General features: G+C 42.2%; 1 protein-coding gene across 6 annotated transcripts in view; it reads right to left on the bottom strand.

Moving 5' to 3' along the window:
- Positions 1-16,192, bottom strand: part of shroom3 (shroom family member 3) — a 53,174-nt gene that overhangs the window by 24,345 nt on the left and 12,637 nt on the right. For 3 of the 6 annotated variants that reach the window (XM_074618775.1, XM_074618776.1, XM_074618778.1), the window contains one exon: positions 9,172-9,363. The exons of 1 other annotated variant lie outside the window; for it this stretch is intronic. In XM_074618775.1, the coding sequence (XP_074474876.1) occupies positions 9,172-9,363 (192 nt within the window). Of the gene's footprint in view, positions 1-798; positions 1,401-7,764; positions 8,058-9,171; positions 9,364-16,192 lie in introns of those variants that run through there. 2 more of the 6 variants (XM_074618780.1, XM_074618779.1) reach the window with 2 other exon arrangements.

Genomic DNA, 16,192 nt, shown 5'->3' with positions numbered 1-16,192 from the left:
TAACAATGCAACAAAACTACTTCGTTAATTTCAGATTTCGAACATTTTTACTGCATCAATTTAGATATTTTCCAAAGTAAATGCCCCTAGAAGTGTATGATTCAACTTTTTCCCATGGGCTAGTTTTAAAAAAGTTAACAAACATCACATTAAATCTTAGTGTAGCTTCCTAGCCATAATAAAAACGCAACAAAACTACTTGGTTAGGTTGAGTAAAATAAACATCATGGTTTGGCTTAAAATTACTACAAAACTGAAACAAAACACCACAATAACACAACAAAACTACTTCGTTAAGTTTAGGCAACAAAACTACTTGGTTAGGTTTAGTAAAAAAACAACATGATTTGGCTTAAAATTACTACGAAATTTAAACAAAACACAAAACAAAACTACTTTGTTAGGTTTAGGCGACAAAACAACTTGGTTGGGTTTAGTAAAAAAAATCATAGTGAACGTTGAGTTTTAGTCAACCACCCCGATCTCCTCATTGTGGACTTCCACAGACTACTACTTTAGAAACGTATTTGTTATACGTCAAAAACAAACATAATCCGCGACAAAATAGGCTTCCCTTGAAACGTAATTCACGATACGGTTTCATTGTATAGGTACGTAAGACAGGGCCGGCAAATTAGAGTTGAGTCATGATGAAAAAATTGGGACTAAAGTGAGGCAACAACGATTACCACATTCGGTTTGATCAACACCGACGATTTTTGAGTAGCAGGAAGCACCTCACACTGTTTCCTTCTCCCGTGTTTCTGACTAATAAACTAAACGTGGAACCTGTTTTACCTGGAGGTGAACCTGAGGACTTTGGAGATGAGGCCGGTCGCCAGGCCATTGACGCTGGCCTCCGATGGCGCTCGACACAGTGCCCCGTCCGACCGGCCAAGCTCAGCCTTCTTCTGCTTCTTCCGGAGCTTCCTGCGGTAGAACGCCTCCAGCAGCTCCATGGCTTCAACTCAAAGTCCACTTTATTCTACTTTCTACTCTACTGCTTTCTTCTTAGCTGTACTCTACTTGTCTGATTGTTTCCTCTTCTCTTAGAAAATCCCAAAAAGGTCCATTTCCACACCCTTTAACACTGGGCTGCTTGTTTGGTGTTTCCTTCTAGAAAGCTCCAAGAAAACCTAGAACTCTACTCAACTGTTCCCTTACATGCTCTCCTCTGTACAAGAGTACTTCCAAAAGTCCTCTTAGAAATCTACTCATTCTTCTTCACCACTCGGACCTAAAGCCGTCTTCGTTGCGACCCAGACCGACGCAACCACCCTTTTCCTGAGTTTTCGACGTTCATTTACTCCATCAAAATTCAAAAAGACTCGCCACGACCGATCCCATCTCTACCACCCTGTGATCTGTCCTTTGGCTCTAGTTCCAGTCTGGGACTGTCTGCTCAGATTGAGTCGCGTTGCGTTGGTCCCCGTCCCCGAGCTCGTTAAGCAAATGAAGCAATTAAGCGTCATTAGGCCGTATGATAAAAGCATGAAGTAAACATCCTTAGCCTGGCTTGGTCTGGATGGTAGCTGTTGATGTGGTGTGTGTGAGCGAGAGACACTGAGAAGAGAGAAAGAGAGAGAGAGAGGGGAGGAAGGAGAGAAAAGAGGGAGGTAAGGTACAAGATAGTGAGAAAGAAGGAGTAGCAAGAAAGGGTGGGAGGATGGAGGGAGATAAGGGCCGTTAGGGAGAAGATACTGAGGAATGAAGCAACTGGAAGACTGATGGAGAGATGGTAGAAAGAGAGGAAATGGTGAGGAAGGGGAGGATAAAAAAAAATGGCGAGAGACATGGAACTCCACAATATTGTCTTTCCTGTGCCATGAAATAAAAATAAAACAGAGGATAACCTGAGGAGGTGACGAGGACGCAATAACAAGAGCAGAACGGTGAGGAGGGAGGAAGAAGAGGGAGGATACATAAACATGGAGAGAGAGAGAGAGTTGTTGAAAACAGTGAGCTGATTTTGAAGCCGTGGGCAGAAAGATGTCTCATGATGCAGCATGTGCTTCTACAGTGAACAATGAACTGATTATTATTGATTGTTATATTATCACTGCCAGACGGACTGGAGTAAACAAGGGCAGACGCATTGACGAAAGTTAGGAATCACTGATCAGTATTCAAGTTACTTTACAAATGTAACTAATTACATTGTTGTTGTTACTTAAAAATAGATAATGATACATCCATTGTTCCCAGAGTTTGATGATCCCCTGACTTTTTTCTCTACCACCACCAGCAGGTTGACATTTTTGGTTCGGCAACTATTGTACAGATTGTCATGAAAGTTGCTCCAGATATCAATGTTGACCACATGATAAATCGAATCAGCTTTGGTGATCCCCTGACCAGTAGGAATGGTTGGGCTTAAAACTACTACGTTTGTTAAGTGAAACTGAACGTTGTGAACACAGGACACGAACGAACAGCTGATTGTAAAGTGAAACCGAAACTTGGCATGGGACACGAACAGTGGTCTCCTGGATGAAAGTCTTGTGTTTGTTGAACCCATCCACATCTCTTTTGCTCTTCATACTACGTCACCTCACTCCTGGACCAGATGGGTTTACATTGTAGTGAATTGAAAGGCCGGTGCGGCTCATACAGGCACTAAAAAGGGTGCATTGTGCGTCGGCATCACACGCCGATGGGCGTGACAAACCGGCGGTAATTTACGCCCTGGGAATGAGAACGGATCGGTGGATGGATTGGTATCAAGCTTGTTAACGTACAGCTCATGAAAAATAGATTCCACTAAGAGACAACGCACTCAGTCCTCTAAATGTGTTACTTTAATGACAGAAAATGTTTCATAAATGTCATTTTTATTTTGTATCTGGATCAAAACACTGAAAAATTGGACTGAGAACAGAATCTGATTGGAGGTATGAGCCATGTAGAAAGTAGAAATTATAAGCTGATATACATTTTTATGGACCGTTAAGAAAAAGGAAATGTTTGTATTGACACAGTCTGGCTCAAACTGTCTTTACTGCCCTGTTTGTGTGTGTGTGTGTGTGTGTGTGTGTGTGTGTGTGTGTGTGTGTGCAGGGTGTGTCTCTCTGAACACAGACCTTATCTATTGCCGTGGGAAACTGTTCCTCCAGCCCAGAATAATAATCTCTTTGATCTGCTCGGAAACCAAAATTGGAGAGAGAGAGAGAGAGAGAGAGAGAGAGAGAGAGAGAGAGAGAGAGAGAGAGAGAGAGAGAGAGAGAGAGAGAGAGAGAGAGAGAGAGAGAGAGAGAGAGAGAGAGAGAGAGGTGGGCAAAAGTGGATACGGGGGACACACTTGAACTATTCTTTTGGGCATAATCTTTCTCTACCTCAGCCGTGGCTGGTTGGTTTGTGTGTACACACAGAGCTGACCATAACTGTGGTAAAAACCCCAATGGAGAGATGCATATTCTGAATGCGCTGTACCAGCCCAGTTGCACAGCAGTTTGTGACATAGTCACAAAATTTAATGCATTGATTCGTGTACAAAGACATTGGTCTATGGCCATTTTCAAAAGGGTCCCTTGACCTCTGACCTCAAGATATGTGAATGAAAATGGGTTCTATGGGTACCCACGAGTCTCCCCTTTACAGACATGCACACTTTATGATAATCATATGCGGTTCTGGGCAAAAAACATCAATTGCAAGCAGTATAAATGTGTTATTTTCACCTATTCTAAAAATGGTGTATTTGAATATTTCTGCATACTAGGGTCCCTAAACAGTCTTGAATTACATAGATTGGGTATCACTGTAAAGCTGAGACTCTTGTGAATCCAACAGGTCCAATTATATTCATGCGTAATGATGTTAGTCCCCATAGTAGACATTTCAAAGAGATTTCATATAGTGACGTTTTTACTCAGATTTGATGGCGGTGTGTCTTTATACTAGGACAGTTTTCCTAAAATTAGATTTGAAAAAATCGCAATATATTGCCTTGCTTATATCGCAATATATTGTCACCACATTCTTTCCAATACACAGCCCTATGATGACCCTGTAGACTTGTAGCCTGCACTCTTATACCCACAGACAAATTGTCCTTTATTTGGTGAGACAGGTCAAGGGACATCATTCCAGAAAGGTTTCTCATACCAGAGGGTTTGCTAATTAGTGGCTATTGATAAAACTAGTGGAACAAGTTATACAGTGAAGTTGGTCTGACAACTGAGGGGCATTCAGATGAAGTCACTGTTGTTTAACCTGAGCAGATACGATGTAGATAAAAAGGCCGGGTCAAGCTGCCAACTATCTGCACTTTGCTTGGGTGAGTATAAGATTCAAAGGCAGATAAAGGTACGTTAGGTCAGGGCTCAGAATGATATCGCCTTTCATGAGGCCGGGTAGATTCATGACAGCACAGCCTGATACTGCAGGGCTTAAAGCACGACGAAGGACGATCGTTGCATCGCCTCACGTCGTGCTTTGTCTTGGCCAAAAAACTGCACTCGAACCCACCGCAAAGACTACAGCCAACGGCCGACTACTGTACGTACGTACTGCGGCTGCGTGAGATGAGACTCTCCACACCAGCAAGTGGCGGTGGTCTGTCTTCGTCATTCAAAAAGGGAAACCGGACAACCGAGGACTGGGGATATACAAGCCGTTGTTATGATAAGTACATGAAACAAAGCAGCGTCTGCCGACCATTTTCACACCACTCTCACTCACCACTTAGATTCATTCCAGATATCTGTCGTGAAAATATCAATGTATTTGAAAGATGAGATGAAGATGGAAAAGAAACGTGAGAAGAGCCTTCTGCGTTTGCTCTCTTGACTTTAACTTGTTGCCTTGCTTTCCTCACTTCTGTTTGTCTTCTCATGCACTGATTTGTTTAAGTTGAACAGCCAATCAGAGTGATTTCTGTCAACGACAGGCTCTGCCGCCGATTCAACATGCTGAATCAGCCAAAAAAACATAGATACGGGCAGACTACAGCCAACGGCGCGTGACACACCGCAAAAAACTAGGCTGACGGAAGCTCACTGACGGCCCCAAACTGTCCGACGGCCGACCATCTAAAGGACTTCTTGAACCACATCAATAAACCCTGGAAACTCTTCAAGGACCCCTGAGACCATCATCAAAGGACATCCAAAATATGCAGACACTCACTAGACTACATTAACCATGAACCACAGAGAATCTTGCTCACCGGTGTATGTTTATACTTTATACAGTATATCAATCTGTTCATCAGTTTAACCACAGATCTAAAGCAGAGCTCAAGGTATATTAAACTGCAGGTAACCATAGCAACAGTGCAACAGGTGAAACTAGCCTAACCATTGGGTTAATCTGACCACATTAAAAGGTAAACAACAGCGTAGTCCCGCCCATCACCAGAACACAATACACAGGATCGGACACTAGTATGATTCACAAAGTTAATGACAGGTCTGTTAATACAGGGACTAACACTAGAGACTGCACTGTGTGTGTGTGTGTGCGTGTGTGTGTGCGTGTGTGTGTGTGTGTGTGTGTGTGTGTGTGTGTGTGTGTGTGAGGGAGTTTGTTTGTATTACGCGTGTGTTTTGTGCAATTACGTGATGTCGTTTTAGAAAAATGTGGTGATTCAACTAAAGAAACATCTGAAAAGGAAGGAGGAGAGGACCGGAGGGGAGGGGAATGGAGGAAGAGAAACAGGAGGAAGAGGAAAGGAATAGAAGGGAAAAGAGAGACAGGAAAGGACAGGAACGAAGGAGAAGTGATGAGATGGAACAGGGATGACAGGAAGGAAAAAGAGGAGCAACGTAGGAAAGGAAAGAAGGAAAAGAGAGAAAGAAAAAAGGGACAAAAAAAGAAGAAAAGGAAAGGAAAGAAGGAGTCAGAGAAAGAGACCGTGTGTGTTTATAAGTCAGTCTGTCCGTCCTCTCCGTATTAACACCCAGCCTCATGGGGCTCTGATGGCCCACTTCCTGTTTTTGGACCAATAAGAGACAAGCATTGCCCCCCCGCTCTACCCCCCTCCTCTCCTCCTCAGTGGTATCTGATAACCACCCAGAGCCCAGGGGATTGTGGGAGAATAGAGTCATTCTGCCTGTTTATGTGACTGTAGAGTACATTTTAATGACGCTGTTGTTACAATCACCTGCAACTACACGGTGTTGCTCAAAGACACTTCAGCAGAGAACTAACTTTAAACTGCTCAGTCACCCTTCCAAAATCAAAGTATTGTGTAATATACACACTTGCCAACCCTCCCCATTTTCCCGGGAGACTCCCGTTTTTCATCGCCCTCTCCCGGTTTCCTCCCGGAGTCACAATTCTCCCGTGTTTCTCTCCTTTTTTTTTTCCTTTTTGTTATCTTAGCCTGTTTCAGGAACTGAACAGTGTGTATAATCTCTACTGTTTCCACCCGGACGACAATAGAGCTACGCCAACTGTCGTTTCCCGGCGGAAGAGAGCAGTCTACGCTCGCGACACAGTGCAGTTTCAGCTCATGTTTAAGCTGCACTTGCCACAGCGTCCAGCACCCAAAGTTGGGCTTTACTAGAAAAGCCGTCATGGCGCGGCGCAAACCATTGGAAATAACAGGTTTCAGAGCGCAGTGGTGGCTTTGTCTCGTTGTGTCTGAAAGGACCTTCAGTGAGTGAGAGATGGAGAGAGAAATGGAGAGTACTAAGAGAACGAAATACTCAAGCAGGAGCAAAAATAAATAAAAACAGATGAATATTAGTTTATGCCAGAGATTGAGACGTCAAGCTCACACCAGAGGGGCAACATATTCAGTTTTCTTTCCAGGGAGTTAAAGGTAAAATTAAAAGTGAACAGTGAACTTACTATTTTGTTATTTATCGCTCTTTTAAAGTCACCAGAATGCAGGAAACAAAGTCTCTGAAACTCAAATTTGGTTTTGAAATCCTCCCTTCTTTTAAGCTCTCAAGGGTTGGCAAGTATGTGGAGCTTTGAGTTTTTTCCAGGAGTATTGTTTTCAAACTTCAATGTTGTGAAATGTTACAAGGACTGACGAGTTTTGGAATTATAAAGTAAAGAGGCCAACTCTTTACTTACAGGCTTCAGGCTAATGATAACAGTGGGCAACTGGGAAACCAGAAAACTCAAACCAGAGTAAATGTCTGTAGTCACACTAGCACCCTCCCGAGGCCGCACAAACACACACACACACACACACACACACGCACACACACACACACACACACACACACACACACACACACACACACACACGCACACACACACACAGAGTACTTCTAGGACATGACCTCCATATTAGGATGAAACTGGCTGTAGCAGAGTTTCAGTATTTATAGACTGTTTGTCTGTATGGACGGAGCTGATACACACAACACAGAGAGAGAGAGATGTACAGGCCTCATACGTTCACACTCAACAACATAACATGTGATTCACACGTAGTTCACCATCACAGAATCTTGTAACGTCCTATCACAGCGCTCTGTAAACTGAGTGGTTACAGCGCGTGCCACATAATAACAATGTCCAGCCTTTGTTGCATGTCATATCCTCCCATTTCTACACTGTCATCTGTCAAATAAAGGTGGAAATGCAAATAAATTAAAGGGACTCTGTGTAGGAATCACAAATTGCTTGTTAACAGTGACACCTGTGGCTGTTAAGTCAACGACAGTCAGCGTCCTGTTGCTTGCGCTCTCACTACCGACACACACGAGACTGACAGGCATCATGTCGATTAACGTTATCAACATTAGCAGCTAAAACCACAATATCACTCTATATTTCACCTGCTTGGCAGTAATATTAGCTTACCAAACGAAGGTCCCTCCATGAATCGATGTTGATCCTAGTGTTAACTTTTCCTGCTTCAGCCTCCCGACCGTGGTCAGAAGACACAGGGGAGACACCGGAGTTTTGGCCGGAGTCGATAACGTCACTCGCTCCAGAGTTAACCCCCGTCGCTCCACTCAGCAGCAGGAAAACAACACACGGGAAACCTCCGTTGGTCTTGAGGAGCTGCAGCATTTATCTCTGCACAAACTGCAACTTCCACTTCCCAGAGCTAAACTAACTCTCTTCTGCTCCGCTGCTCCCACACACACACATACATACACACACACACTCTCTCTCTGCACTGGCTCTGCTATTCTCCCACAACACTAGTTTTCCCCACGACGTCAGTCACATTCCTGTTTTTTCAAGACAGGCGTTAGTGGACTCTATTTCTAACCGAACGTTAGCTATGGTAAAGGCACTTGCAAGCCAAGCGTGCATGACGTCACATCTGTTGGATTTTCCCGGAGAAAACAGTCCGCATTCTTCACCTTAAAAGCAGTCTAACGGCTGAGAGAGGAAACCCGGAAACTTGTAGAAGGTCTCACTTTTTAGATTATGCTACAATGATTGAAAAATATTTACACGTGTAAAAAGTTACATACAGTCCCTTTAATGATATTTTAGTTTATTTAAATTATGTTCAGATTTACTCAACAGCAACAAAATCAGAAAAAAGGCAGGCAGCAAGTTCAATTAATGGTGCATAGAGTGTCCCCATATGAACTCAGCATCACGTGTTTAACATAGAGCAAGTAATTGGTTTTAATGAAATGCATGAATTGGTCTAACAAACAGCTGGACTGAGCCCTAATGAAGGAAACAGGAGGCGGTTACCATAGCAACCTGAGCAGACTCAGTATTACACTGTTTGTTTCCGTGTTGATCTGAGTTTGAACCTTGAGTCACAAACACACAACAGGACACTCTAATAAATCCTCACACACACACACACACACACACACAAAAAAAAAGGAAGCACAGACAGGACATCCTATCACCGGGGGTGACGACCTCTTCAGCTGCCCCAGCAGTAAACGTGTCACTTTTTTGACTTCGCTTCCTGTTTGACCCGTCCAACACGGTTAGAAAAATAAAGATAATTTATCGATACTGGAAGGAACTGTTATCATCTACCAGACAGGAAGTCCCAGTCAGCGACACTAAACACTGAGGAGTTTTCTGTGGTCTAAACCAGTCTCTCACACGCTCAAAGTCTATATATCCAGAGTATCTCTCCTACTGAAGCCCACCGCTTCAACATGTGGAGAAATCTAAAGCTTGTCAGACCGACTTAGTTAAAGTAGTAAGAAATGATTGGATAACTGTTTGAGGGAGGGGTTTAGCAAAGCAGCCAATTGATGGAGGGTCTCAGCTCTCTCCTACCTGTTCTTGATGCGTAGTTGGACCGCTCCTGCTGAACATCGTCTGCTGTGGTGGGATAACGGTGGTGTTTGTTGTTGTGGTGGTGGTGGAGGTGGAGGAGGAGGAGGAGGAGGGGAAGGAGGAGGAGGAGGAAGAGCAGGGAGGGAGGGAGGTGAAGTACCAAACTCCTTGATGTATCCTGGATCAAACTCCCTGAGGGAGAGAAGCAGAAAAGGATGAAAATAAATCTATATCCTTATGCATTTGTTGTTGTTGTTTCTTTCCCCACTGTACCGAACTGTGACTCCTAAACCGGGGTATGAGTCGAGCCGTGACTTTTCTGTGTACCGTTACACCCCTATAATTTTGTCATTTATCAAACAATGTTCACCACAGTAGCCTACAGAGCGTGATAAATTACGCTGCAGTTTAAAAGGTCAACCGTGGTATCAACAACAGTGAAGAGGTCAAAGTTCAGAGGTCACAGGATCCTGGAAGTAGAAATACTCCTTTGAGTCCTTTTGTTATTTGAACAAAGAGAGAAGTCCATTACTCTCTGTTTAAGTATGTGAGCCTGTGAATCACCTGTCTACACACACACGGATAAACACGTTAACTCAGTTAACCAAACATATCTGTACTTAAATCTGCAATAACTGTTTCTTTTAGGCCACTTGGGGGCAGCTGAAACAAGTTGTGAACCACAACATTGACATATCGTCACCATTTAGGTTGATACATTGATCTTGTTAGCATCAACAACCAATCAGAGAGCTTGTGGCTAATGGAGGGGTGAAGCTAGAAGTTCCTATTTTTAGAGCTCGTTGGATAAATTCAGGAATTTGAATCAATTCAGTTTAAAAATGTGAATACATCTTGGACATGAATTCAGAAGCTGTGGTGCAGTGATTTGGTCCTGACTGCGGCGATAAAGTAGTATAAGTACTAGTAGTTAGGGCTGCATAATTAATCGAATATTAATCGCAATCACGATTTTGACTTCCCACAATAAAATGAACATGATCGCCTTCGATATTTACGTTTAAAATGTGCGTTCTGCTCATAGAAAACGCTGCAGCATATCAAATCAAGCGCTTCCTAAACGATCGAGATGTTTTGGCTTCACTTTAGGGTATAGATATTATCTATACAACCAATGTGTTTATGATTAAGTTGAGAACATAAAATTGTTTATCTAGCCTCTTAATGTTGCTAATTTTGCTCTCAAAGTGCACCAGATTGAAGCATTTAACTTTAAAATGTCGCTAACAAAAGGGTATGGTGAATATTCCTGTATATTTTCATATTGGAATATATATAGGAGAAAAAAAAATATTGCAATATCATTTTTTTCCAACATCGTGCAACCCTAAATGTACATTAGCAGGAATGTAGCATGGAAGTGAAAACAGTGCTCTCTTTATTCAAATGTGTAAGTGCAATAAAAAATATGTTGTCGCTAAAATCAAAGAATAATCATGATAAATAATCGTGATTATCATTTTGGCCATAATCGTGCAGCCATATTAATAGTAGTAGTGCAGTAGTAATATCCATCTCTCAGCGCTGTTTCCTCCCTCCACCCAGCAGAGACATTTGAATCAATAATCCTTTCAAACAGAGGTATGAATACAGAGGACAATACACAACTTATCAAAACACACACACAGAGAGAGCAACACACCCAGACTTATATTATTAACTGAGCACATTCCACTGATGAGTATTCAGAATAGACTTCCCCACACACACAGGTGCACAGATAAAGGCCCATTACAGGGAAACCTGTCGAGCTGGTCAGAGGAATGCGTGGCAGCTACAACACCCTGAAGTCACCTCAACAGGAGGGACACATTCCACTTACCCATCTCATTACACACACACACACACACACACACACACACACACACACACACTGCTCTCTCTCTATCTTTTGCCTGTCGTGCTGTTTGCTTATATATATGCATATATATATATAAATATGTATATATATATACTCTGAGCTGACTTGACTATGACTTGCCCCAAACTGCATGTGATTATCATAAAGTGGGCATGTCTGTAAAGGGGAGACTCGTGGGTACCCATAGAACCCATTTTCATTCTCATATCTTGAGGTCAGAGGTCAAGGGACCCCTTTGAAAAATGCCATTTTTTCCTCGCCAAAAATTAGTAATTAATTAAGTTTGGAGCTTTATTTAGCCTCCTTCACAACAAGCTAGTTTGGCATGGTTACCGATGGTTACCAATGGAGTCCTTAGGTTTTCTAGTTTCACATGATGCCAGTGTCTTCACTCTAGCTTTAAAACTGAACCCGCTACAAACAAAAATTGCAAGTTGCGTTAATGCATTATCATGTTATTATCGCGTTAACTTTGACAACCCTAATTGGGCAACTGTTGCTTTTACTGAAATCACTGCAACGCAGAAAAGAGAGAAGTTGTCAGAGGAGATGGCGCGTACCACCATTGAACCAACTGAGGCAAAAGGGGGGTGAATTTTCTGTGCTTGTCGTAGGATGAAATGCGATGCTACCAAGCTGATCAATCACAGTTGTTGCAGTCTGCATTGTCACACCATGTAGTTGTCGTAGGGTATACGCATCTATGCTGTAGATTCAACGCAGAAGTATAAACCAGCCTTAACCCCACAAACAAACCAAATTCAAATTCTGCTGACTGACAGTGAGTCAAGCTGCACTTTAATGAACCTTATGTGTGTTTTTATCTTCTCTGGTGTCACAAAGAGTCAAGACTGCGATCAGGAGCTCATAAATAAAGGCGAACGGGTAGAAACAGGTATCTTGTGCTGTAATATTATGGGGAGATAGATAGATAGATAGTTACAGAGACCCACCTTTTCAAGTGGTCTCGGTCTGGTTGTGTAGTCCACACCAGAGTTTGACTTTAAAAGATGTATTTTGAGATCACTTCCATTTACACCTACAGTACAGTTATTCCCTGGAGGCTGCAGTACCGGTAACGTTAGGGTTGACAGATGAGTCCCGACAAAGTCATTGTGTGAACATGTCTGTGTCCCCACAACGTTGTCGACACACACACACACAGACACGCACATAGGGCAGTTGCCTGGGAGACGGGTTTTGTGGCGGTTCATCCCTGTAATGACTTCTTCCTCTTCTTTTTTTCAGCAGAGAAACTCAAACATTCATTAAGCTCGATTACGTCAACCGACAACAAAAGAGCACAAAGACAGAGTCACTGGAGATGAATAGAAGAAGACAAAGAGAGAGAGAGAGAGAGAGAGAGAGAGAGAGAGACGGAGGGGGACACCTACAGACAACTACACTTCTGTGATTAAAACTTCCAGTGTTCTAATTCCTCTTGGCCCCCATTTGTCTCTGATTACATTTCCAATTTCAACCCTCCTGTTTTTATTTACATTTTTTATTTGTTCATTAAGAAACTTGAATGAAAAAAGATTAATAAAAAAACAATAACATGAACTCCACTAGTTACAACCCGTTCTCACTCCCAACTCGTCAAATACAGACGTTTGGTCAGCGCCCCTCGGCGTCGGAAACCGACGCACAGAGGCACCCTTTAGCGACAGAATGTGACGAACCGGGCTTTCAACTAACTCCAATGTAATTCCACCCGCGCTGTTATTCAACGGTCAGAGAAAGTGCAAACAAGCACAACTCTTTCAACCAGGAGACTGGCGTTCGTGCCCCGTATGAAACTAAAATTAACTATGAGTTAATTTGTCACGGCAGCCTTTAGTCACGTAACTCGTCGGTATCGTTAGTCCCGTGAGTCACCTGAGTTGTAAGTATCGTCAGCCCCATGAGTCCCTTGAGTCGTTAGTCACGTTAGTTAATAGTATCGTCTATCCCGTTAGTCACGTGAGTCGTTAGTATCGTCTATCCCGTTAGTCACGTGAGTCGTTAGCATCGTCTGTCCGGTTAGTCACGTGAGTCGTTAGCATCGTCTGTCCGGTTAGTCACGTGAGTCGTTAGCATCGTCTGTCCGGTTAGTCATGTGAGTCGTTAGTATCGTCTGTCCGGTTAGTCACGTGAGTCGTTAGCATCGTCTGTCCGGTTAGTCATGTGAGTCGTTAGTATCGTCTGTCCCATGAGTCACGTGAGTCGCTAGTCAGTGAAGTTAACGTCAACGATGCTCGTTTCCTAACCCTAACTAAGTGGTTGTGTTGCCTAAACCTAACTTCCTGTGAAAACGGAAGTTTTATTTTGAAAGGACACTATGCATGTAACGAGACACGCCGTCCCTGGTCCGTCCAAAAGTAACGCAAGAGGGGCACCCCGTGCGTCGGTCTCCGAAGCCGAGGGGCACTGACCAAGCGGCGGTATTTGACGAGTTGGTAGTGAGAATGTGTTGAAAGTTAATCATTAATGCAAACATTAAAGTTACTGGAGCAACTGCTGGTGATGGAAACAGCAGAGTGAGCTTCAGCCCTCACATCATCAGCATCACAGCCAAATCTAAGGACGTCAACGGTCATAGCACCTTGACAACAGCTGGAACAAATACTTCTGCTATCGCAGAGATCACTGTTATTGTAACCGACAGCCATAATATCATACACACTGTGACACGCTGCCGATTACTGTGCTGCTGCTACGCTGCGTGACCTCCCAACACTCCTCATAACATTTTGACATCATGACTCATCTCCTGCTCTCGCCTCCGTTCAACTCTTTAACTCTCTCGGTTCCCTGCAGATACAATGTTCTTATTCCTATTTGAAAAGTCAATTTAACAATAATGTCAGTTGTGTAGCATCTCTCGAAACCTTTACACAAAATAGACAGCCATAAACATCACAAACAAAATCTCAAATGCAAAGTACAATTTAGAAGAACGTGACTGAAGTGGAATGCCGACTGCGAGCCCTTTCATTCATTTGAATTGAGCCGTTCCGGCAGCGTAACGGAGAGCCAACACAGGCCCGGCAAAACAACGCAGGGTCGGCCAGCGCAAAAAGTTTAACCTGGCTCAACCTCTGCATTTTGTTGCGACTAAAAATAGTTGCCTCTGTGATAATTATCTAGAGTTGCACAATCCTGTGTGAGCTTATTATAAACTGTTGTACAGTGGCCTATGATGAACCCTTTAAAGGCATTCGTTTGTTACTCAACTAGACTCACCCTGTGTTACCTTGACTTCTTGAAGAGAACTTCTCACATGCCTCCACGGTGAACGGAGTAGTTTAATTCAATTAACTGAATTTGAATGAGGTGATTCAGTGTGTTATTGTACGTTAGTGAGTTAGTCTTGTTTTTATTAAATCAAATTTCTTTAATGATTATAACTCGTCAGTTTCGTCAACATAAATAAAGTGATGACAGATTGGCCAAGTGAAGGCAGATGTTTGTAAGGACTGAATTCATTTACTGTAATAGTGTTTTAGCTGAAATAGATTTTCTGTTATTGTCGTTAAATAAATATAATTTATGGTGCTGTTAAGTTGCTGTCAAACTTCCCATTAACACTCCCTTTGTGTGCGGCAAGCGGGAGAGCAAACAGTTTTTTGAACGCTGTGAAAATTTTGTTTTTGAAAGGCTAAACACCAACAAATATGGAGTAAAGCTGAATATTTCGTTAGATAAAAAACATGTCGTGAATTTTGGAAATGATTCCATCCATCTTTATTGGTAACCCTTCCTTTTACAGGTCTGCAAATTTCATGGTAATTAGATGATAATTAGCAAGTAACATACTTGAAATTTCTTTGAAATTACTGCCAAATTACACCAAAATGTATCAAAAATTACTTTATTATAAACATTATTTAATAATTATATACTAAAATAGCACATAATGGTTAAAATAGGGCCCTTAGGCTTGAGAAGCGGCTGTGCGCTGCTCTTCATTGGAGGTGGAAAACTAATAGAAGACACTTCTGATCAGGCACAAATCTCAACATTGTGTGACTTATTGTCTACACAAATGTAACCCGGTAGCTAATGTAATGATTCAGGGAGTTTTTTAAGAAATTTCACAGAATTTATTTGCTAATTATTATCTATTTATCAGGAGACATGGAAAATAAAGCATATCAATTAACTTTGTATTATTTTCCTGGAAATGTATTAAATAAATGACCAGCTATTGGGAAATAGCAGAATATAATTATTAAATAATGTTTATAATAAAGTTTTTTTTAAATACATTTTGAGGTAAATATCGGGGTAATTTGTCAGTAATTCCAAAGAAATTTCTTGCTTGCTAATTATCACCTAATTACCATGAAATTTGCGGACCTGTAAAATGAAGTGTTACCCATTTTTTGTGTGATTGTACCACTGTTTTGTGTCCACAAACCCAAAAAATATATATACTTAATTAAAGGATCATGCTGTACTTGCCGTAAAAAAATATTTGACTATCCTGTGGAGTGATTATTCTCTGTGGTTTTAGCCAAATCTTTGCCATGACACAAGGACGGCTTTACATTCTGTGTGAGTCACACAAACAAAACAAAGCAAAGCATATGCAAATACTAAGACCAGCGCAAAACAAGAGAAGACAGCCGCGAAACCTGCTCAACAAAATACTGACTGACGAGGACACTGACAGAACAAACACAACCAGTCTGAAATATATATACTGTAACTACATTATGGTGGATGAGAAAACTCTCTCCAGATACTGCCTGCCATTCGATTATGACTGAGGATTTCTAGTAGTGTAATCAACCACAGCTGCTGAATCCTGGTGTTTGTTCACATGTGGAGCAGATGCTACAGATGCCACAGATGCAACCTTGGCATATCAGTCTGTTGATTGGTCGGTCGGTCCACCACTTTGGTCCAGACTGAAATATCTCAACAACTATCGGATGGACCATCATCAGGTCAAATGGTGCCTGACGCTGCCTGGTGTGAATTCTGCGTCAGAGAGGATGCTGCCGCTTACTAGCTAGTGATATAGTGCTTTTTCGTTATAGTTATTAATTTTTATTATTAATCATTGTTCCAAATTGATAGTTTAGTATACTATTCTATGAGACTAATTGGCTATCATGTTCCCTTTTGTTAAGAAGGATGCCCTGTTATATT

Source organism: Sebastes fasciatus, chromosome 19 (genome assembly GCF_043250625.1).
Source record: "Sebastes fasciatus isolate fSebFas1 chromosome 19, fSebFas1.pri, whole genome shotgun sequence".
Lineage (NCBI taxonomy): Eukaryota > Metazoa > Chordata > Actinopteri > Perciformes > Sebastidae > Sebastes > Sebastes fasciatus.
Note: the sequence above shows the minus strand (reverse complement) of the source record. Positions and strands in the feature narration are given on the sequence as shown.